This window comes from Typopeltis vanoorti, chromosome 6 (genome assembly GCF_054136105.1).
Source record: "Typopeltis vanoorti isolate ZY-2024b chromosome 6, IOZ_Tvanoo_1.0, whole genome shotgun sequence".
NCBI classification, from domain to species: Eukaryota; Metazoa; Arthropoda; class Arachnida; order Uropygi; family Thelyphonidae; genus Typopeltis; species Typopeltis vanoorti.
Window position 1 is genome coordinate 46,448,226 of NC_143554.1, and position 22,950 is coordinate 46,471,175.

Consider the following 22,950-nt stretch of genomic DNA (forward strand, 5'->3'; position numbering starts at 1 on the left):
CAGGTAAGAATTATCAGTCAAAGTGTGTTCAATGGGGTTGAAAGGACTCAGAGATGTCCATATGCTAGGGTATCACTACTAGTCTGGTTAGCAGGTGGTCATACTGTTTAGGCTAATAAGGCAATCTAATATAGAGTGCATCTAAATAACTGCAAATTTATTTGAAAGAAAGTAGAAGATATTTAATTGCTAACCTTATAAAAACAAACATACGTAAGAGTTCGATATGCTATTATTTGAAGTATACTAAAAATAAACTGGACAGCTTATAAAACTTCTTTGTCAGTGGATATAAGAAATGCACCATTAAGAAATCCATTTATATTACAGTAAACAAAACAAAATAAAAAACCAAATAAATTTTCAACAATGAGTTATGACCGAACTTATGTTTGACACAATCCCATCATTCATCAATGAAACCATACAGCACCACATATGTGCTGTAAATGTAACTTCCAACTTAAGAGAAGAATATAAATCCTCCAGCGTTCATGTAAAGGTTCAGAATTATTCACTCACCTTTCCTAGAATGTTTAGTTCGATGAACTATTTTCATTTTGGCAAAAACAGAAGAAAGCAAAAGCAAATGAATAATGCTTATAGTCATACTAGTTCATTACGGACATGTAATCAAAACACTTTGACGTTTTTCATAATTTCCTTTTTTTTTATAACCTCTTTCATATGGCTAACGTGTTGCCCTTATTCTTGATCATTTTCTATACATATAATATCTGTGTGGGGGGGTGTACCCCCCCCCCACACACACACCTAGCGAGTTTTATGTCATGCAGTTATACATACATTAATACCTCGTCGACCGTGGAGTACTACACAATGATTAACATTCAGGAACTTAAAGACACCAGCCAGAACTTTAGATCATGAGTGTAACTAGCAGTACAGTGGGATCAGTGTACACCGGATGGGAGAATTGTTACATTTTTTTATTCGCCCCGATTTTTGAAAAAAAAATAATATTTGGGTTTTCTTAATAATAAGTAAATAGTACAATATCACAAATATTCGTTGTGAAAACATTATTTAAAAGGGTAGGAGAGGGATAATTTATTTAGTATTTCCCATTGGCTGTAACTAAATTGATCTTCCTGCTTTACTTTTTTTCTTGACTTCTGTAAAATATTTAACGTGCAGCTTTATTTTTATCTTTATTCCATCTTTATTTTTATCCACAAACATGAGGCGTTATATAACTAACCACTTTAATACCACAGAGATGGTGCATTAATACTTTCTCGGCGGAGACCAACTTCGTAATACAGCAAGAGCTCAAATAATGAGGTTAACGAGTGCCGAAAATATGAAGTATAAACTGAAATCGCAGTAATCAGAGTATGAATAACGGGTTTTTCAGTTAATGCGTTTCTTAGGCCCTTCACCTCCTTGATGTTTCCTTTTCTCACTAATATTTCAGTATAAAGGGATAATAAGTAGCACATAAAACGTTTGTAAAGCGGCCACGTCTTGGTTGCTGCGTACTGTACTGTGGCTATGTATCGCGGTTCAAACTTTTTCGAATAATCGGAAATTCTATCTTAATTGTGTAACGCATTGCTGCTGTTAAATTGTGAATGAAGCTATGTTATGTAATTTATTTTTTTTCATTCACAATTAACATTGCTTATTAAATATTAATCATGACTTATATAAAATCATTTATTATTCCTTAATTGGGAATTACTAATTAAATATTTAATTAAAACCTGACCTAGTATTATTTATAAAGTAGTAATATCTATAGAATTTTGTATAACCAAATATATATGATGTAACGTAAAGTGTTATTTTATATTTAACTGTATACGTAATCAAAAAGTTGAAGAAGTAGCTTAAATATTTTGTTGTTCTTATTTGTGAAATATTTAATGTTATGTAATCACTCATGTAGCAGTAATAGAGCATACATTACATTGGCGAAATGTTTACGTTTAGTCTATTGTCATGGAGACGCACGCGTAAACAACCATGAGTGAAGAGAGCGTGGCGTTCGAACGTAAGGTGGGAGTGAAGGTCATGGATAGATAGAAAAAGAGAAAGGAGAAGGAAGGTGATAGATAGGAGAGAGAGATATATAGAGAAGAGGGAAGGTCATAAAAAGAAATATAGAGAAGAATTATTATTAAGAAGTAGGAGAGAGTTTTGCGGAACCAAGATTATATAATCCTCAGGGCAGAGATTTATGAGTATAGTGTTCGAAAGTGAACCTATAAGTAGTGAAACATAAAGTTTAATGTTATAAGCGAAATCTGCTGTTGTTATGAAGAAAGGTTGATATCGTAATCAGATAAAAGGAAACTGGACAGTCAATGCGAAAATTCTGATTAGTTCTAGTTAATCTGGATTACGATTAAATTCTATGTTGCCCTAAGAAAAAGGTTATATTGATTACTTGGAGAAAAGTGAACAGGAAAAGATATTAGTGCCTAATTACTGTTGTTTGGAATAGTGAAGTGCGACTTACAGTAATACAGTTCAAACTATGGAGAATATTTGTTATGTGTGTTCCGCTAATGTTAATTAAGTTAATTCATAAGTGCTCTCTCAAAAATTTGATGTATTGAAGAATTTGTCTGGTAAGAGTAGTTGTATAAGTTTCTCTATTCTAGCATTAACTGTAATATACCTCCGATGCTCAAGGTCCGGGAATATATTTGCTTGGAATATAGCTTACGTAGTTTATTGCCTGCTGTGAATATAAACATTGAGCTGATAGATTTGTGAAGACTGAATAAAATGTGAAATTGTTATATTAACTTGAGATAAGAAGATTTGTGTTTTTTGAGACTGTGAATAGTATATGAAAGTTAGAACATTGAATTAGCATCAGTGACCTAAAAAGATGTGTTAAGTTAATTGTATAGTTCCATTTTAAAATAGAGTTCTTGTATTTGTTGACCATATCTTATATTAAATGTTTTATTTTGTTGATCTAAATATTGTGTTTGCCTGAATTCCTTATTATTGCACCGTTCATAAATATTCGAATCTTGCGGGAACCCCAAGTAAAAATGATAATAGATGATTCGGCCTAATGAGATGACTATTAACTTAATTTAGAACTGATCCTACTATTTATATAGACTAATCTAAGAATAGGGTGGCGCAGTATAAATATAAATTTCCCTACTTTTGGATCGGTGATCATTTCGTAATTAGTTGTAATATTCATAAAAGTGACTTGAAACTAGATAGAATTAGAACACGACAGAAAAGAGTCGTCACGACACTGCTCCAATATAATGAAAAACTATTAATGTAAAATATAATCCATATAATTTCGTTTTTTGACAAATTTATAAGAAATATATTATGTAATGCAAAATGTAATGCATTTTACATTAATTATAAACCGCATTACAGTGAACCCTGCGGTGTTTGAAACCCGGTTATGCGATGCACTTAAGAGCTGCAATTAAGAGCTGATTTTAATGCCACCAGTAGAAATTTTAGAACAAACTCACTGTAAATGAAGAAAACAAACTATTTTATAAGAAAAACATAGAGAAAGAATCAAGTTTAACTCACTTTCGGAGTCAAGTATGAAGTCAAGTCAAGCCACGAATTTCTCATGAAATTACTTACATAATTGATTTTTTTTTCATTATAAAAACAATATTGAACATGGAATTTTCATAGATTTACGATATTTATCTAATATGTACTTCTTTCTAAACCATTTAGCGAGCGGTGATTGGCAAACATTAAGAGACGTGCCCGCTGACAGTGTCAAACATTTACTAAAAATTGACTTGTTAGCGATGCAATCGCTATTACTATAATGGATAATAGCAAATATACAATGCATATTATTATCGTAGATATCTACGAACATATAAAATAAATATTGTAAAAGTTTTTTTACCTTGGGTATAAACTATGTTAAAGATACCAAGCAATTTTATAAGCTACAGACTTGCACTACGTGCAGGCGCAAACTTGACTTACTTGTCTGTTTGCTTACTTGGGAAAAAGGATTAAAACCTAGCTTATACAATTGCTTGGTATATTTAACATAGTTTATACCCAAGGTTAAAAACTTTCTACATCTTACTCTCATCCTGAGATTTTTATTTAATAAGGTCGAAGCACCTTGTGGCAATGGTTTAGGTAAAATTTATAAGCTCTGCATTACTTCAACCTTCGCATTTTTAGGTCTGGCTCCCACTGACGAGACCTCAATAAAGGTCGAAACAGGTCTGGGTAGTGACCATTGCCTTTAATGCATAGCATCATACATCTCCGCAAGGGGATGTGCTTTACATTAGGGAAAAATACTAAGGAAAGTGATCGGAGCTTACTCGACCTTTACCACGAGTTGCCTTAGACTTGCACTACGTGCAGGCGCAAACTTGACTTACTGGTTGCTTACTTGGGAAAAAGGATTAAAACCTAGCTTATAAAATTGCTTGGTATCTTTAACATAATAAACATTATATAATAATTAATAATTAACTGTAGATTGCTCCGGGATCAAACGGGAGAAGACGTTCACACAGTATTTTAAGGAATACCAAGAACCGACTGGAGATTCTGATCTAATGTCCAATACTCACCGCCTTGTAGAGCATCCCGTTAATAGGTATTTATCTGGATCAGGGGCGGCTCGTGCATAGGCACTACGGAACTGCAGCACCCCCAAATTTTCTCGATATATAAATATATTTATTAATTTATTTATATTTGCTTGTAATACTTAGTTTTATCATCAACAATCTTATACAATTCTCTTATTTTGTATAAAAAATAATAAAAATCCATCTTGTAGCACTTAGAAGGGAGAAGGACGCTAGCAGCACTGTGTTTACCAGTGTTATATTGCTATCTGCATAAACATATGCACATCATAGTGAGATGCGAGCTATTAGCGTAATGCGGCACTGTCCATCGCGCAGTTCCACTGTTGTTTATGCAGTGTGCGCAAGTAGTAGAGTGTTCATAATGCTTATCGCGTTTACTCCGTCTCTTTAAATATTTGGACATTACAATTAAATCATTTAATTATAATGTCCAAAAATTGTAAATCCATTTCTATAATTACAATTAAAGGAATGGATTTTATTTTTAAGTAATTTTGAATTATACTAAACTGTATAATTTTATCGATAATAAAATATTTTTTCATGAAACAAAACAAGAAGAATATATTTTATTTTTAAGTAATTTTGAATTATACCAAACTGTATAATTTTATCGATAATAAACAATATTTTTTCATGTTTAATTTTTTTTTTTAATTTTTACCATAATTTTGATATTTTATCCAAACACGTATACACTGTACTTACAGTGTGTATGTATATTTCGAAATTTGCAGCACCCCCACGATTTCAAGCCACGAGCTGCCACTGATCTGGATACTGAAAGAACTATTATCTGCGAAGTCCCGAAGTGTACGCCGACCAAACTGTGTCCTGTATTAGCTTAAACCAAAAGACAATGATCCTACAAATGTCACGCCAGTAGGGATTCGCTCAGTTTAAAGAATTATTCCGCTATTTTCATCATGGAACCAGAGCAAACAAAGAAAATTCAACCACTTTCAACATTAGCAGAATTGACGCAAAGAGCATTAAATTAAAAGAAGTAGAAGTGGCAGAAGAATTAGAGAAGCACCATGTCGACAGAATCAGCCTTACCGAAACTAAAAACACATGCGTGTTTCTTCTAAATAACAACTGCAAGATGTTATATTTATGCAGTGTTATCAAGAGCATGAAAGAGAAGTTGCAGTATTCAACACTAAACGCAGACATGCACTTGAATGACAAGCAATTTTAAGTAGAGTGATGTGGGCAAATATCAAAATGGGGAATTGAGCAATTTCTTCTATTATGACAAATAAAAAGGGTAAAAGTTCGTTCTTGTTGAAGATCTGAAAGGTAGAGTAGGAAATGAAGGCTGAACATAGAAATGTTAATGAAAATATCATCTATGTAACGTAGCCAAACTTTTGGTCTTTTTTGATAGTTTTTTAATGCATTTGTTTCGAAATTTTCCATAAAAAGGTGGGCTAGGGCTGGAGAAAGGGGAGGGGGTACCCATGACAAGTCCTTCTTTTTGTTCCCAATATTTGTCTTGAAATTGATCTTTTTAGTTCTTCCTTATCTGGACGTGAACGGTAGATCAGCTGATTGCTTTTAAAGATTATCTAGACAATTTGAATTCAAATATAAAATCCACTATTGAACTAGAACAGCACAAAAAAATTACCTTTCCTTGATATCCCTATTGAAGTAAACGAAGAAGAAAAAATGCTATCCTTCTCTGTTTACAGAAAACTCACCACAACGGGAGGATTTTTAAATGCCGCTTCACACCACCATCCATCGCAAAAAAATAGGCATAATTAAAACTTTGAGAGATATACAATATATCTAGCACACTGATGAAAAGAAATGAAGAATTACACTACCTGGCACAGAACCTCACACTTAATGGTTTTGAATCCAAGACGATCAAGAAAATTCTTAATACAGCTCCTGCAACTCCCTTACTTAAACACGATTTCAAGAATGCAATCACATTGCCGTACATCAAAAATATGACGGACAAATTGGCAATGTTGCTTCGCAAGTACAACATAAAAGTGGCTTTTCTACCTTTTCAAAAAATATCAAGATTCCTACATCCACCAAAACAACCACATCACCCCATGAAAAAACAGGCGTCTATGAAATTCATTGCTCTTGTGGCATTTGTTACGCAGGCCAGACGAGAAGGACGGGAGAGATCCGCATGTCTGAGCATGCAAAAAAGAAGGGAGCACAAATCAGGCTTAGCATTCCACACAGCCACTACTGGCCATCAAGCACTCTGGCAACAGACAAACATGTCATATATCGATAACAACTGTTTCAAGAGGAAATTTAAAGACGCTGCACTAATGCTTAGGACCCCTACACAGTGCAATAAAGATCAAGGCTTGATTTTACATCAAGTATGGTCTGCCTTCATCAAAAATCAAACTGCCTCGGACGTAACACGCGTGAGCCACAGTACGTGACAACAACTAGCATTGTTCCAACACGCATATAGTAACGAATTTATCATTTGTATTACGGTTTCTCAATTATTTAATAGTTGTGACGTTATAAAAAATATCTAATGTGTAATTAATTGTCAATAAGCTTTTGTTGTGTTAAACCTTTATATACCTGATGGTGTAAGTCTTACGACGAACGAAGCTTGTCGGGTTTTTTCAATTGTTTATTTTTAATAAACTCTTTATATTAATATGTGGTTCTCAATACCGGAAAATACCTACAGAACTGCTTAACCACAGAAACCTAATTGCACATATTTCAATCATCCAATATTTCAAGCATTCAGTACCAACAATATACGAAAATACTACTTAACGTAATGAAGAGCGTATAAGAATACCCTTGAAAAACAATTTCAAGTAATAATAATAATAACATCAACGAAGAGGAAGATATAAGATTTTTAATGGAGAAAAATTTAAAGAAACATTAAATAATAAGCATATCAAGCATTAGGACAAAACTAAACTGAAAACTAAAGAAGATGAGTATTCTGTATAATGAATAAATAATAATAAAAAAAATTATTTTTATATTTCTTCTTCTTCTTCTCTTCAACAATTAGGCATCTGCTTGTTCCTATTTCACTGGTTTTTTCCATCTTGCCGCTGGTTTTCCTCTCTCTTTTTTTTCCCCTTTGATCTATATCTATCCATTTCCTTTGTTAGCCGATATCTTTCCATCCTAACTAGATGTTCTTTCCATTTCTCTCTGTATTCCTTGATCTTTTCATTTACGTTATAAATATCTAGTTCTTTTATTATGTCTTCATTTCTTATATGGTCCAATTTTGTGCATTCTTTTATCAGATACCAAATAACCTTCCCAAACTAATGGGAAGGTTATTGATCATCATAATTAATTTATTTGTATGTACTCTCAAGAGATATATAGGATACAATGAAAGTGCTACATCGTTAAGTTTACGTTATTACTAATCTCCTATCAACAAGTTTCCTCCAAATTAGTCTGTAACAATCCTTAAATGTAAACATCAGGAAACTGATGATGACGATGATCAAATAATCTTCCCAATAGTTTGCCTTATTTCTTGTAAATGCTATGTGTTGGTTTAAACAAATAAAAATAAAAATAGGGTGCTTATTATTTTTCAACTTGTTTTTGTCCTACTGCTTGGTATGCTCCTTATTTAATGTTTGTTTAATTTTTTTTTTTTTACATTAAGAATCTTATATCTTCCTCACTGTTGATGTTATTATTATCAATACTTGAAATTATCTTTTTTTTTTTGGGGGGGGGGGGAAGGGATATTCTTATACTCTTCTTTAGTTTCGTATATTGTTAGAAGTGAATACAACAAGATGATTTAAATATGTGTTTTTGGACTTCGTAAATATTGCTAATGTACAGTAGATTGATGACTTGGGATTTCAGCTTCTTTAGGTTAAACCCGTTTGTTTTTGAATTATGCAGTTGCTTGTTTTACGTGTACGTAAAACACATTAGTATTAGTAACATAGGTGGACTGAGGATTAGATAATATGAGAGCCGTTCACTAGAGACCAAATCTAATATGTAGGGTAGTGACCAATGGTAGCTCAATTGGTAAAGACAAAGCCCTTTGGTCGGAAAGACTTGGGTTCGATTTCCGTCCATGACGGAGGAACCTTTATCTGGTCTCTTTCGACTAAAGGTAGTTAGTCGGTCTCAGAGGGAGGTAAAGGTTTTTCTACCCGGAAACCCAGGTTTTTCGTCCCTCAGAGCAGGCAAACTGGCCCGTGAACACACACACACACACACACACACACACACATGGATCTACCGTCAAAAATACATACTTAAAATCCCTCAGTGAGAGGGATTTTAAGGAGGGGCTCAGCCGGTCCTAAGAGACGGATGAGGAAAATTGGGGAATCCCACATAACAACAACAACAGCGAACACTGGTGATGAAATTCATCTACCACCATACATGCTCAAATTGATGGTTGAACTCGAACCCGCAACCTGTTGCGTTGGAGAGCGTGTTCGTTATACCATCGGCCAAGCCATAGGTGACTTAGCACTAAATCTATAATGTGCAGTCCTTGCTCTAAGTTTGTACCGAGTGTGCCAAATATATGGGGATTTAGAACTGCAGGAAGATTGCGCCTTTTTTGCGTTGTTGTTTTAGTGTTATGAGATATACGAGGATTCGAAGTGTAGTAGCCATTACATTAGGCGGTGTTGTCTATTGAGTGATATAAAACGAGCAATTGTAATTCTTCTTAGAGAGAGAGAAAGAGAGAGAAAGCTTTCTTAGAGGACAAGATACATCTTTATATGAATACGGATGAAGGCTTCTGACTGAGTATAGTAAGGTCCCGTCTTGCGACGATCCACTCATAAGATGATTTTCAATCATGAACATTGTCCATTTATACGAGTCCAGCTCATATGATAATTTCAGCGACATGATCTTGCCGTGAATCCACCGATGCACAATTTTCGTGGACTCGTTGCAACTCTGTGTTTCGCTGTAATTATAATTTGTTTATAACTATTATTTGATTTTATTGTTGTTAATAATGGTAGATGAAAATCCAATTAGGGGTAATGCGACTTCAGTAAAAAGAAAGACGACTCGTAAACCTATTACATTAGATACTAAAATTAAAATTATTAAATTTAGTGATAATTCGGTAATATGACATGTTTCAGACCAACATGTCTGTTATAGAGAAATATACGTATATAAAAAAAAGACGATTTAACATTGAATGTTCTAACTTGTTTCTTTAGCGTAACTGACGTAAATAAATGCTGTATTATAATAAATTTAGTTTAATCCTTTATCCAAGTGTGTGCAAACAAAGTTTGCACCTGAAAGTATCTTCAGGACTGGAGTAAAGTGGTACAACACCGGGCGACTCCTTGCAAAGGTGGAGCAAGATACCAACACTCTTATCTCAGTATCTCCCATAATGCAAAACGCATCTCCTTGTGGATATGTATAATATTATGCATTAAGGGAAGGAGATACTGAGATAGGAGTCGCCCGGTGTTGTACCACTTTACCCCAGTCCTGAAGATACTTTCAGGCGCAAACTTTGTTTGCACACACTTGGATAAAGGATTAAACTAAATTTATTATAGTCTAAGTGAAAAATAAACTTTCAACATCTTTGTCTAAATCCAGAGTAATTTAATAAAAAAGTGGCACACCGTTTGGCAGCTCCTATAGGAGGAGATGACCTTGCTAATGCTTCTGCCTTGGTATCTCCACTTGGGCCTGGCTCCCACTGACGAGACTTCAATTGCGGCAGGATAGTATTGTTATTCATTGTTGAATTTGTTACTTACTAATATTTTGTTATTTATACTTGTTGTTTAGTTTGTTGTACTAACGTTTTGTATTCTTAGTACTAACTTGCTGGTAGTGCGTTTATACGCACTACGGGATTTTCTTACAGAGTCTTAGGACTCTTTATTTTTCTCTTTTTTTCTAGAACGCAGAGACTAATAATGAGCAGAGTAATCCCCCCCCCCCCCAGGACCTGGACATTAGGAGTGGAGATTCCAGGGATGGAGGATCCTAGAGCACTCACTACAGCCCTTAAGGAGATAATAGGAGTTTCTAACATCTACTCCTTCACCCCGTATGGAGGAGGACGATTTCTTATAGTAGTCAAGAATTTAGCTTCGAGAGATCAACTTCTGAAGGGTTTCCCCGTCCAAGGGAAGCAGGTGACCCCTACCATGGTGGGGTCACAAGTACGTCAAATTAAGATCGACCGCTTCCCTATGGAATATCTAGAAGCGGGAGAAGACGTGCTTGTACAAACTTTTAGTAAGTGGGGGAAAGTGAGTAATATAAAGAAGAGCGTCTCTAAGGAGGACCCCACTTGGTACTCCGGCGAAGTCACCTTTACCATGGACATGCGACAGCCAGTGCCCAACCTCGTTACCATCGGCACGTCGCGTGTCATGGTTAATTATCCCGGGGTACAAAGACTGTCTGCGATGTGGCTCGACTGAACATCTGGGTAGTGACTGCCCCCGAGCCAAGTGTTTCAACTGCGTCGGCGTCGGGCACATCTCCAGCCAGTGCCCACACCCCTGCCGAAAGTGCTCCAATACAGAGCACAAAATAACATCGTGTCCTCTGCGCACATTTGCAGAGTGGGCAGGGGCACCGATTGAACCGTTGAACACGCAGCCTGCTCGAGACGCCCGTGAATTTCCGGTACTCCCCAACACCATCGGAGAGAAAACATTCTCTCAAACAGTTCTAGGGAAAATTACGAAACGTCCTGCACCATCAACAGCAGAAGGTACTGTTTCCCCCCCAGCAACAACATCAGCTGAGGAAACAGTCCCCCCTCGGTCGTTTCAACCGTACCACTACCAGCGACGGAGGAACAACGAACAACCGAGGATACAGATGAAGCTAAGGATAACACTTCACCAGCTATCCCCCCCCCCTCAACAACATCGGAGGAGGCTTCTAATATTTCCCCTATAGTGGTCAGCGTCCACCCTACAGAAGACAGAGGAAGGGAAACATCAACTTCCCCCCTCCCCAAAGAACCTCCGAAGAAGAGGAAGGAGCAGGCTTCCCCTAAAATGGGGAAAAAACATCGAAGCCGCTCCAGAAAAAGCACGGACTCAACAACATCTGAGTCCGAAATGGAGGTGGAAACCCCTTCCCGCCATCAAGAGAGCATTAACTCTAAAATTAGTAGACACACCGGCTCCCAGTTCAACTGCTTTGACCATCAAATAGTGAACAATAAATTAGCAAGTTTCAAGATTAAGAACAGTCGTCACGAGTTCGAGGTCCTCTCGAGCTCGTATGCAGAACTGGCAGCCGGTCTGCAGGGTGCGGGATATACTACCTCCCCCCCACACAAATTGAAGCCTTAATAAAATATGTCAAGCAATTGCGAATCAAGGACCTAGGCCGGGTATAACAACGTAAAACATCATAATGCCGCCACCCCCTTTTTGCGTTGCCTCGCTTAACATCAGAGGGCTCCGCTCACCATCAAAACAAGAGGAGGTGTGGAAGCTCATGCTAGCGTTCAACATCTGGGTTTTGTTCCTGCAGGAAACACACTTTTTCCACTACAAGGACATGCAGGAACTAAGCCATAAGCACCCCGTAACATCGTTTTGGAGCTTCGGCAACAGAAACAGCGCTGGGGTCGAGGTACTTATGCTAGCCCCCCCCCCCCCTCCTCGGAGCCTTCCATAACATCCAGAGGGACGCAGAAGGGAGAGTTCTCGCCATTGACTGGAAGTACCGGGGCTGTACCACCAGGTACATTAACATCTACGCCCCAGCAGATCCAACATCAAGATCGACTTTCTTCCAGTCACTTTACACTCTTATATGGCGCCCATCACGTCATTCTGATGGGGGACTTTAACTGCGTGGCGGACCCGGCCTACGATAAAGTGGGGGGGTAATCCCAATACAGGCACTGCTGGCTACAGGCAACTGGGAATTCACCTCAAGAATCTCCAGCTGATGGATATCTGGAGGGCTCACAACCCCTACTGTCGGGATTATACGTGGACAGGCCAAGGTATCGGCACACGGCTCGACCGGTTCTACCTGTCACACTCCCTTGTCTCCAGATTCGAAGCCATAAGGCACGTTCAAATTAATTATACCATCTCGGACCACAAAATGGTTGTGCTCACGTATCATCCACTAGAAGCAGTAGAAGTTGGTCCGGGCCCCTGGAAGTTACCAACAAACTTCCCGTCCTTGTTCTCGGCTAAGCTTAACCAACTGTGCTCCACTTGGAGCACCGCTGGCTGGGACTGGGACGCGTGGGCACAACTAAAATTTAACATCAAAGAAAACATGATAAAATGGGGCCTAGAACGTGCCTTCCTCAGAAGATCTCGGCTTCGTGATCTATACAAGGAAAGAAGCTGGTTCGTGGCCAGCCAACACCAAGGCTTTCCATGTCACAATGCCATCCGTGACATTAATCTCGACATTGAAGCGGAGAGACAGAAGCAAGTGGAAGACAAGAACACCAAGATCCGACTCCACCTCCGCTCGGAAGACAGGCAATCGGCTGCTTTCTACAACAGGCGCTCTGTCAATTTACGACAGGAGAGAACGATCACCACCATCACTGAAGGCGGGTGTACTTACACCACAAAACCCGACATCCTGAAGGCCTTCTGGGGGTACTACAACACCCTCTACCAGGACAACAGTACCCCCCAAGATTACTCCTGTTGGAATACTGACCCCCTTCCCTGTGCACGTCCAAGCAGGGTTGGATGCACCAATTACAGCGGCCGAAATAACATCAGCCTTCAAGCAGTGCCGTACGAAGAAAGCGCCTGGGCCAGACGGACTAAGCACAGAACTCTATCGAGAAGCCTGGGACTACATCCTCCCCATTCTCGTGGCTCTATTCAACAACTTTCTCAACACAGGGAACGTGCCGCGAGAATTCGTGGAATGCCATACAGTGTTCATCCCCAAAGCCAACAGGGATCCATCCAACATCAAAAACTGGAGGCCCATCAGTCTGTCGAACACGGACTACAAGATCCTCGCCCGTGTTCTCAATGACAGACTGAAGCTGGGGATGAGATACGTCATCAACAGCACAAAAGTGTATGGTGTTCCTGGCGATCGATGGAGTTTAATCTCATCCTTATCGGAGAACTGCTACGTCTGGTCAACCTTAAGATGTACTCAATGGCACTGTTGACCATCGATCTCAACCGAGCGTTCGACAGCGTCCGGCACTCCTTTCTGTTTAACATCCTGCAGAAAGTCGGGGTCAGCAGCGGACTGCTTTCCATCATCAGAGGAAGCTACATGAACAGCTCCACCTGCCTCCTCGTCAACGGACACCTTGCAGACCCCATTAACATCCAGAAAGGGGTCAAACAAGGGTGTCCCCTCAGTCCACTGCTCTTTGCACTAGCCCTTGAGTCATTTCTACGGGCAGTCAACAGCTCACGTGCTGTGAGAGGGATTCCACTACCACTCACCACGGATGACTCCAAAGTAATTGCATATGCGGACGACGTGGTGGGCACCCTCAGGGACAACGACTCCATACAGAGCTTCTTCAACATCTTAGAGAGGTTCAAAGTGTCGGGGTTAACACCCAACCCCGACAAAACTAAGATCAAGACGTATCGAGTCTGGGACCTAAACAACATCCCCATGGGTCTCGTCCCTACAGGTGACCCCCCTCACCATCCTGGGGTCCCATTTGCAGCAGAGCCCGTGCTCGACGTTCAACAACTTATCAACACCACAGTCGAGCGTCTCAAGGACTGGACAAACGGACAGCTGTCGCTCTCCTCTAGGGCTACTGTCATCAAGACCATCTTGTGCCCTATATACCAGCACGTCGTGAATATAACAAACATCAGCGAGGATCAAGAACTTCGGCTTTACAGGAAACCCTTGAAGTTCTTCTGGGGCAATCTACGCCAAGAGGTTGACATGAAGATCCTTCAACTTCCGGAGAAGCTGGGGGGCTTTCGCCTCCCTGTCCTTAACATCAAATACCTGAGCAATACCGCCCTCCATCTTAGCAGGATACTACAGACCAACCATCCCTGCAGCTATCCTGTGCGATATTTCTTAGGCTTTAAGCTTCCCTTTTTGGGATCCCAGCCCACCAGGGTCCCAAGGCGGATATTGTTCCAGAGGATTACAATAGACTTTGCCAGCTAGTACAACAACTCCGCTCGTCGGGTGTCAACTCTGCCGGGATCCGGAACAGCAAGATGTGGTATGATCATCTCCTTAACATCCTTCATACTGACGTTCCGGATCTAGGAATCAACAACAATGACATCCTCTTCGGCCGGCCACCTCTCTAAACATCAAGGCTACCCGTCGAGAAAGGACCTGGCCTGGAGGATAGCCTATGGACACCTTCCAGTCAATGTGAATAAGTGGTGGTTCAACAACAACTGGAACCCATTATGTAGCTTCTGCCGGAGCCCGGACACCGTAGAGCACGCTTTCTACGGGTGTCCCATTTCCATCTTCATCTGGAGGAGGCTAAGCGACGTGCTCCGCATCCCCCTCCTACTGCAGGAGCAAGTGATCTTCCTGCAGTTCGCTCCACCAGCCAACAACAGGCAGAAATTAATAGTATTTATCATCAATGAATTTAAATATCACATCTGGAAGGTTAGCAAAAAATTTTCCAACTATGCTAATCCTTCCAGTCTGTTGGATCTCTCTCGGATCGTCCTCTACATGTTCTATGGCTCCTTAAGGAGGTTTTTACATCTCGAGAGAGAGGCTCTGGGTGACACCAAATTTAACAACAAATGGTGTTCACCTCCAATCCTGTGCACTGTCAGAAACAACACCATCAAGTTCTGCCTGCTGCTACTTTAAGATCTCCATCTGCAACAGCAGCTCCACTCCGAGTCATCTTCTTGGTCTCTGCTTCCCCCCCCCCCCCCCCCGAGGTTCTGTTTTGTTTCCTGGTCTCCCACGGAGGTAGTTCAGAGGAAAAATCCAGGCAGCGCAGGCCAACTCGAGGCGGGCTGCCCTGAAGGGGCGGGTCACCTGGGCACCGGCTACCTCCGTGGTCCTTTTGATTTCTTGAGGCAGATCTCCGAGGAGGGTGAGGAAATATCACTTGATAGCTTTAAGCTAGCAAGATGAGAATAATGAGCTGAGGCCTATTTTTCTTCTTTTTCCCTACCCCACACCTCCCCACCCGCCCTTCCCATCCTATTCCACTTCCTCTTCTCTTCTCCTCCCCCCCAGCACCCTACCTTGACCTCTCTGTCACTTCCTTACCCCTCTTTTACTTCTCTTCGGGGGCACTCTGACCCCTTTATTTTTCAATAGGCCGATGATGGGTTTATTCTTTACTCTCACCCACCTCAATAAAGGTCGAAACTAGTCTGGGTAGTGGCCCTTCCCTTAAAGCATAACATTATACATATCCGCAAGGAGATGTGTTTTGCATTATGGGAGATACTGAGATAGGAGTGTTGGTAGCTTGCTCGACCTTTGCAAGGAGTCTCCCAGTGTTGTACCACCTCACCTCAGTCCTGAAGATACTTTCAGGCGCAAACTTTGTTTTGCACACACTTGGATAAAGGATTAAACTAAATTTATTATAGTCTGACCAAGTGAAAAATAAACTTTCAACAAAATGCTGTGTTACTTACGCACACATATGACTGTTTAAAATGCTATTAATGATTCATTATGCGACTCAATTCGCTATTCGACGTGGTCGGAAACCAGTATAAGGTTTAATATGCATAAGAAACTGTACGCCTGTATAAGCGAATTTTAAAAATATCCCATTTAAATATAATAGCTTGAGAAAAACCTGTAATAGGCATTTCATTCTGCATTCCAACATATGTCACAATTTAACACTTCTTAGAAGCTACCTATCATTTTAATGCTGGAAGTAATTATTTAATCTGAATTAATATGAATTCGTAAGATAATGAATTTTATATTTTCAACAGAATATTGTTTATCGGACAAAAATCCGTTTATTTGGTAATAAGAGTGTTGCAACAATTAACTATTATAATGAAGACAATTACATACCACTGACCTTTATGTTGTGAAGCCGACGTATTACACGTGTTACTACGAATCCACGTGTTGACAACTAGTGTGGCCAGAACGAATGTCGCTAAACCTGATGCGGTCAACATTCCTTTCTATTTCCGAACTCGAAATGAGGAAGTACATCAACATAATACTGTGGAAGTATAAGCAGTTCGGTCAGTTTCGGATTTATTTTAATAGATAATATGCACAAGTTTATAATACTTTTTTTAAATGTCAAAAAAAAAGTTGTTTTATATGCTTTTATATTGCTTTTAACATAGTCAAATGAAATGATATATATGCTTTTAATTTATTACTATTAAAAAGCTTCAACCAATATTCAGTTGAGTTTATTATATCCCAATACTACTACATTAATTCAATAATGCTGAATTATTATCATAAGGATGACTCCAGGAATAGTCAATAAACTGTATCAGTTGAAAAAAACTCGCATTCAAATCTAAACGTGTTGGAAAACACGTTTAATACAGGTTCACAAAAAATACTTAGAGCAGCTAACGCTTTGAGTTATATCTTTATATTGACAATACATTGGGATTGTTCCTAGTAATTGAAACATCAATGTGACGAAATGTGTATTCTAAGCATGGAAAACTAAGTCCAGAACTTAGTTTTCCATGACATTCATTGAATTCCACTGCATTGAATTTCCATTGCATTCCTAGACAACTGTCACTGACAGTTGTCTAGGAATGTAAGACGCGCTTTAGTATGCGGGTCATCAGAGCAAAATGTACAGTACTGTTTTCTTGCTTTTAAGCATTACTATAATTTCACTGTCAGAGATGGAAGAAGTTTGTTGGACATACCCTCCGTTATGCTGCATGAAAACAAACGAGTATACTCTACTTCCTTTGCTAGGTTGCCGAACCATGTATCCCCCCCCCCCGTTTTCTCTCTCTTCCGTCTGTGAGGAGGTCTCATCTCTACCAAGAGAGTTTCCTGATTAACTTGCGTTAAAAAAAGTTGTCTAGTTAACTAGCATTAGTTATCTAGCTAGCCACTCTGCTGAAGAAATATAAGCTAAGAGCACATTTTTAAAATAAAATAAAAACTTGTCAATATGCACAACATGCTTAACTTTCGTAGATGATTCAGTCGAGAAAGAGAATATTATTCTACAAATTAACACTCCGGTGCATAGACAGAGGACGAACTGAAATTTATAATTCCACATTAATTTGAAAACCTAGAATTTTGTTCGCTTTGAATGTGTGAATGTATGTGCAAATCAACTTCTCTCTCTCTCTCTCTCTTGGCCAATTTGTCACTGGTTGTCAAAGTGTGTAATGATAACAATCTGTCATCTAAAAATTATACCAAAATATGAGTGGCTGTCATTATCCCCTCTGACCGTATCATATTTGCTTGGAGACCTCAAATGGCAAAAATGCATGTTTTTGTCTGTAGCGAAGGAATTCTAGTTTAATTCTTAGCATACTTAAGTATAAATCTAAAAATGTAGTACTAATGTACTCTTAACCATTCGTGGGATCTACACGAAAAAACGTTTTAGCACCACGTATCCATAGATGCACATTCGGCACATTCGAAGCAAAGTGATTGCATTTATACTGCTGACAGGATCAGCGTGATTTTCATTTATAATCTGTGCAGACAGGTTAATGACAGAAAAAACAAGCAGTTCTGTGTTAATAATAAAATAGCAATCCGATTATAATACAGGGTTGCTCACAGGTCACGAAGGAGTTTAAAATGTGAATAACTTTTTTGATTATTGATTTTTTCATTTTATTTATTTTTTCTGGTATTCTAAGGAACATATTGGAAATTAATCATAAAAAAGTTCACGTTCCCCAGATCTCATGGCTCCCTATTTCTTCCTATGGAGTTATCTGAAGGAAAACGTGTAGCTCCAGACAATCCAACAGCTGAAGGAGTACGTTCGTGCAGAAATTAAGGCGCTACAGTCAAACTTTAATAAGAGTTGTCATGGAACATGCCTTAGAAAGGGCACGTCTTTGTGGAGCCCAAAATGGAAGGCTTTTACGTGGTAAGGTTTTTCGTAACTAGTACAAAAAAATCTTTTTCCATTTCATTATAACAAAAAGAAGAATAAAAATAAATAAATAAAAAAGTTATTAAATGTTTAAACCCCTTCTTGACTTATGGCCACTCTGTATAAAAACAAATGCTTTAAAACAAAGAATAAAATATGGTGAGAAAAAGCTAATTTTATTACTTAGTAAACTGCTTGAGCCAATTCAGTAAACTAGGAATGTATTTATTTAAATACTATAATACAGAATCGTATAAAATATTGAATTAGTAACATATAGTTACGAAGCTGTCAGAGAAGATCAGCAGTTTTCTATGCTTACTCAACTTTGGAAATAATGAGAGTAAAACAGTTATAATTGAACGCTTCAAAATATTTGAGAGGGAAGTCTTCCTTTTGAACAATTATTTCCTTAACGGAACTTTCAAGAAAGTTATATTTACTCACCGAACTCACTGACTCCAATTGCTTTCCTGCACGAATGTGAATTCGAAAGGGATCACACAAACAGATCGTCATAGATTAATTGGGACATGCAGGTGGATGGCCGAACAGTATCACGTGGAAAGGAAATATATATATATATATATATAATAAAAACAAGGTGCTGACTGCATCAAGGCAAATGACCCTGAACGTCCTTAAAAGCGATACAAATTGCTTTCTAGATTCTGCGGAAAGTAAATTTACAAATTTTGTAGAATAAACCGACGACCTATTTTTAAATAAAAGACTACTTAATTCAATACAGTCATATAATTTCACGTCATTCTCTTAATTGTTATTACACGTTTTTACTTGTAATGACAATTAAGAGAATGGTAAAGTACATGTTGATTAAAACTGAAACTACACTTCCTCTATTATATTTAAGGAACAATCATTCCATTAAGGAATCACTCCAATGGGAGCAGGACCTGGACCACGGATCTCCATCTGACTCTATTTTGCACCTCTCTCTTTATCCGTGTCCAGCTCTTTCCAATCTTTCTGAGTTCTCTCCACCAGCTCATCTTTGGTCTACTTATATCCCTCTTTCCTCGCAGATTCCACTATCATTCTTGTTTATCTTTTCCCGGTTTTCTTATTACATGCCCTACCCACCACCTCCATTTACTCTGATTGTTGTCATACATTATTAGTGTTTGTTTAGTTTTTCTGTTTTGTTTTGTTTTTTTGTTGCCATTATTAGATATTTTCCCGGCCATTTTCTTTGCATAATTCTTCTTAAACATTTATTTACAGAGATTTGCAGTTTTTTCCTAATTACTTTGTTTCTGCCCATGTTCTTGGTGCATAGAGTAGAACTGATTTAATGTTTGCATTAAATAATCTGATTTTGTTTTTTAAATCTATTTCCTTCGATCTCCATATTTTCCCTAACATAACAAAAATGATCTGTGCTCTTTCTATCCTAGATTTTATATCTTCTTCTTCTTCTCCTCCCTATATATTTATATTTGATCCTATGTAATTAAAGTTCTCCACTGTTTCTAAAATTTGACCTTCAAGTACTATACGAGTATATTCTTTTTGTTTGTTCTTTATTTTCACTATTTTCTTTTTCATTTTATATTTATTCTTAATCCAACAGTCAAGGCCTCTTCACTGAGTTTTATTGTTTTTTCCCCTTCATATTTTGCTGTGTATGTGCCAATAAACATATATCATCTACAAAATCCGGGTCATGTAGCTGTTCTATTAAATTCCACTGCATTTCTTATAACCCAGTCTACAACAATAAGAAATATTGTTGGGGAGAGAATGCTGCCCCGTCTAACTCCTATATTAATTTCAAACTTTTCTGAAAGTTCTCCATTGTGTATCACTTGTATTTTTGGAAATTTCTACCATACGTTAATTTAATAGCTGCTTGACAAAAAATCGGTATAAGCAATTTGCATGTGTCAATTGTCTAAAACTCTCGCATCAGTTGAATAGTTTTATTTATGAAGTATTGAATTTTATCTCTAAATTTTATCTCGAATTAAATTAGTCATTAAGTACAATGAGAAGCATATAGTATAATAGTAGCATCTAAATTTCATCAATGTTTAAAAATAAACTGTAGCTTAACGAGAAAAACAGGTTTTATTATACAGAAATTTTAAATTTTTGCCTATTCACCAACCAAATTAACACAGGAAGAAGTTTTCAAAGAATCTATTCTCGTAATAAAAACACCAGCAACATTGAATGTAAAGGATGGGAGGAAATAGACCACGTGAATTTTCCATCAACCTAATAAAAAGTTGCGTCTAGCAAAATGTTTTCCTAACCCACTATAATGCTACCGGTGCGAAATCCTTTTAAATAACCATAAATTCTGCTAACATATTTCCCGGTTAGTTTTATTTGTATCAGATTTTAATGAGTTTTACACTGAATATATTAATAAATTATTCGCATGAACATCGTTTGTTACTAAACTTTAAACCCATCATTTTTATTTATTTTTCAATATTTTTTAACCTTGATATGAAAAAAACAAAAATTCTTAATACCATTCAAAGAAAGTTCCTCACAAATGTGCATAAATTAACGAACGGAAACTTGAAGTGCAATTTTAAGTTTAATAAAAGCAAAATGGTCGTGTGCTAGACATGAAACGACAGAAAAGAAAAGAAAAAAAAAAAAAGAGAAGAGCTTTCCAGTTTGCAAATCGACTGCTATTTTCGGTAAAGAGGTGAATTCTCTGAATTTTCGTGCATTGTTTTTGAACCACGACTAGTTCAAAACAGGTCAAAGATGAAGACAGGAATTTTGATGATGACTAGAGTAGAACTCTTCATATAAGTCTACTAAATATTCAAAGAATAAATCTGAGTGATTACTGAGTGTATCCACTCTCCAATCAACAGATAGTGGATTTGAATCCCACTGTAGGGATGTATCGGTGTGGAACCGCTATTGCCCTGCTTAGAAGATGCCTTCAGTGACTGTCTTAAGCCACTTCATTTTTGGTTCCATTTTGGTCTCTAGAGCAGGGTTTCTAGATGATTGACGTTTACTTCAGCAATTGTATTAACAATATTATATATATATATATATATATATATATATATGATGATTGTACTTCTTGAGAAAAACTGTATGAGAACATTGTTCTAAAGACCAGATATGGATGAAATGAAGGAAGGCGATGAAACATTTGTTCGGTATGTTTGGAATTGGATAACGGGTGTTGGCTAGTGACTTATTTAGCTCTTACATGATTAGAAGAAAGATAAGGAATGGTAGTAGCCAGTTCGACAGGGAAATGTCCAATGAAGCACTTATAAAAAAGGCATAATGCAGGTGACTATGGAAAAGCGACTGAAGGGAGTCTGTAAGAGAGAGTTCGCCTATTAAGCTGATTGACCTCTTCCGTATGTCATCGAGAATCCTTAGGGAGATTTTTGGTGCACCACTCCAAATGTGAGAACAATATTCCATAGGCCATGAGAAGATCTGAGACTTACAAAGTCCTAGGGATTGAGCCAGAGAGAAGTAATCTTTTGAATGAAAACGAACAAGTTCTTTAGAGGCTGAGAAGACCATTGATGCAATGTATTTGTGCCGGAAAGCTGGATGAGACAGTCTACCAAAGAAGAGAAAACTGATCTTGAATATATCAGAATATTATCAAATATACAGTAAGTGTGTATGAAGTTGGATCTTTCTTCTGAGTAATAAGACAGGAATGGGTTTCACTAGCACTTAAATTCACAATGTTGTCTTCACTCTACTTGAAGAGATAATTATTTAAGCCACTGATTATGGAAGTTCTGGAGACTTTATAATTATTTGAGTATTACAGGGTTTCTCTAAAGAAGAGTCGGAATAAAGAGTACTGTCATAAGCGTCATAGTTTTGCTTAGCAAAACTATGAATAGGATTTGAAGTCAGAGCTTTTAGAGAAGAACACACTGATGCAAACGAGAAAGAGCGTGAGTGAGAGTACAGAACTCTGTACTCTCACTCACGTTACACTAGCACTGATACGGAAATCCAATATGAGGAAGCCATCGGCCATGACACGCAACGAATGACTAAAGGCAAATTTGGCAATCCAATCACACAGCGCAGGAGGGAGATCACGCGATATTAGCTTGTTAAGGAGGACTTGATGCTAGACACGATCCAATGGCTTTGAAATATCAAGAGCGACCGCAAAGGATTCTCCAAATCTTTTCCATGGCCTGTGTCCGAAAGTGATAAAGCTGGCGAGTAGGTCTGCTACAGAACAAGAATGGCGGAATCCATTGTTGATCGCTAATTAACTGATGGGTCTCCAGTTAGTGAAGAATTTGGTTGTTGATG

General features: G+C 38.0%; 1 protein-coding gene across 2 annotated transcripts in view; it reads right to left on the bottom strand.

Annotated features, from left to right (window-relative positions):
• The window catches only part of LOC150105431 (PI-PLC X domain-containing protein 1-like), a 165,110-nt gene that overhangs the window by 11,320 nt on the left and 130,840 nt on the right, over positions 1–22,950 (bottom strand). For both annotated transcript variants that reach the window (XM_090394808.1, XM_090394809.1), the window contains exon 2: positions 16,606–16,755. In XM_090394808.1, coding sequence (XP_090250934.1) covers positions 16,606–16,708 — 103 coding nt within the window. In that variant the 5' untranslated portion in view covers positions 16,709–16,755. The remainder of the gene's footprint in view (positions 1–16,605; positions 16,756–22,950) is intronic.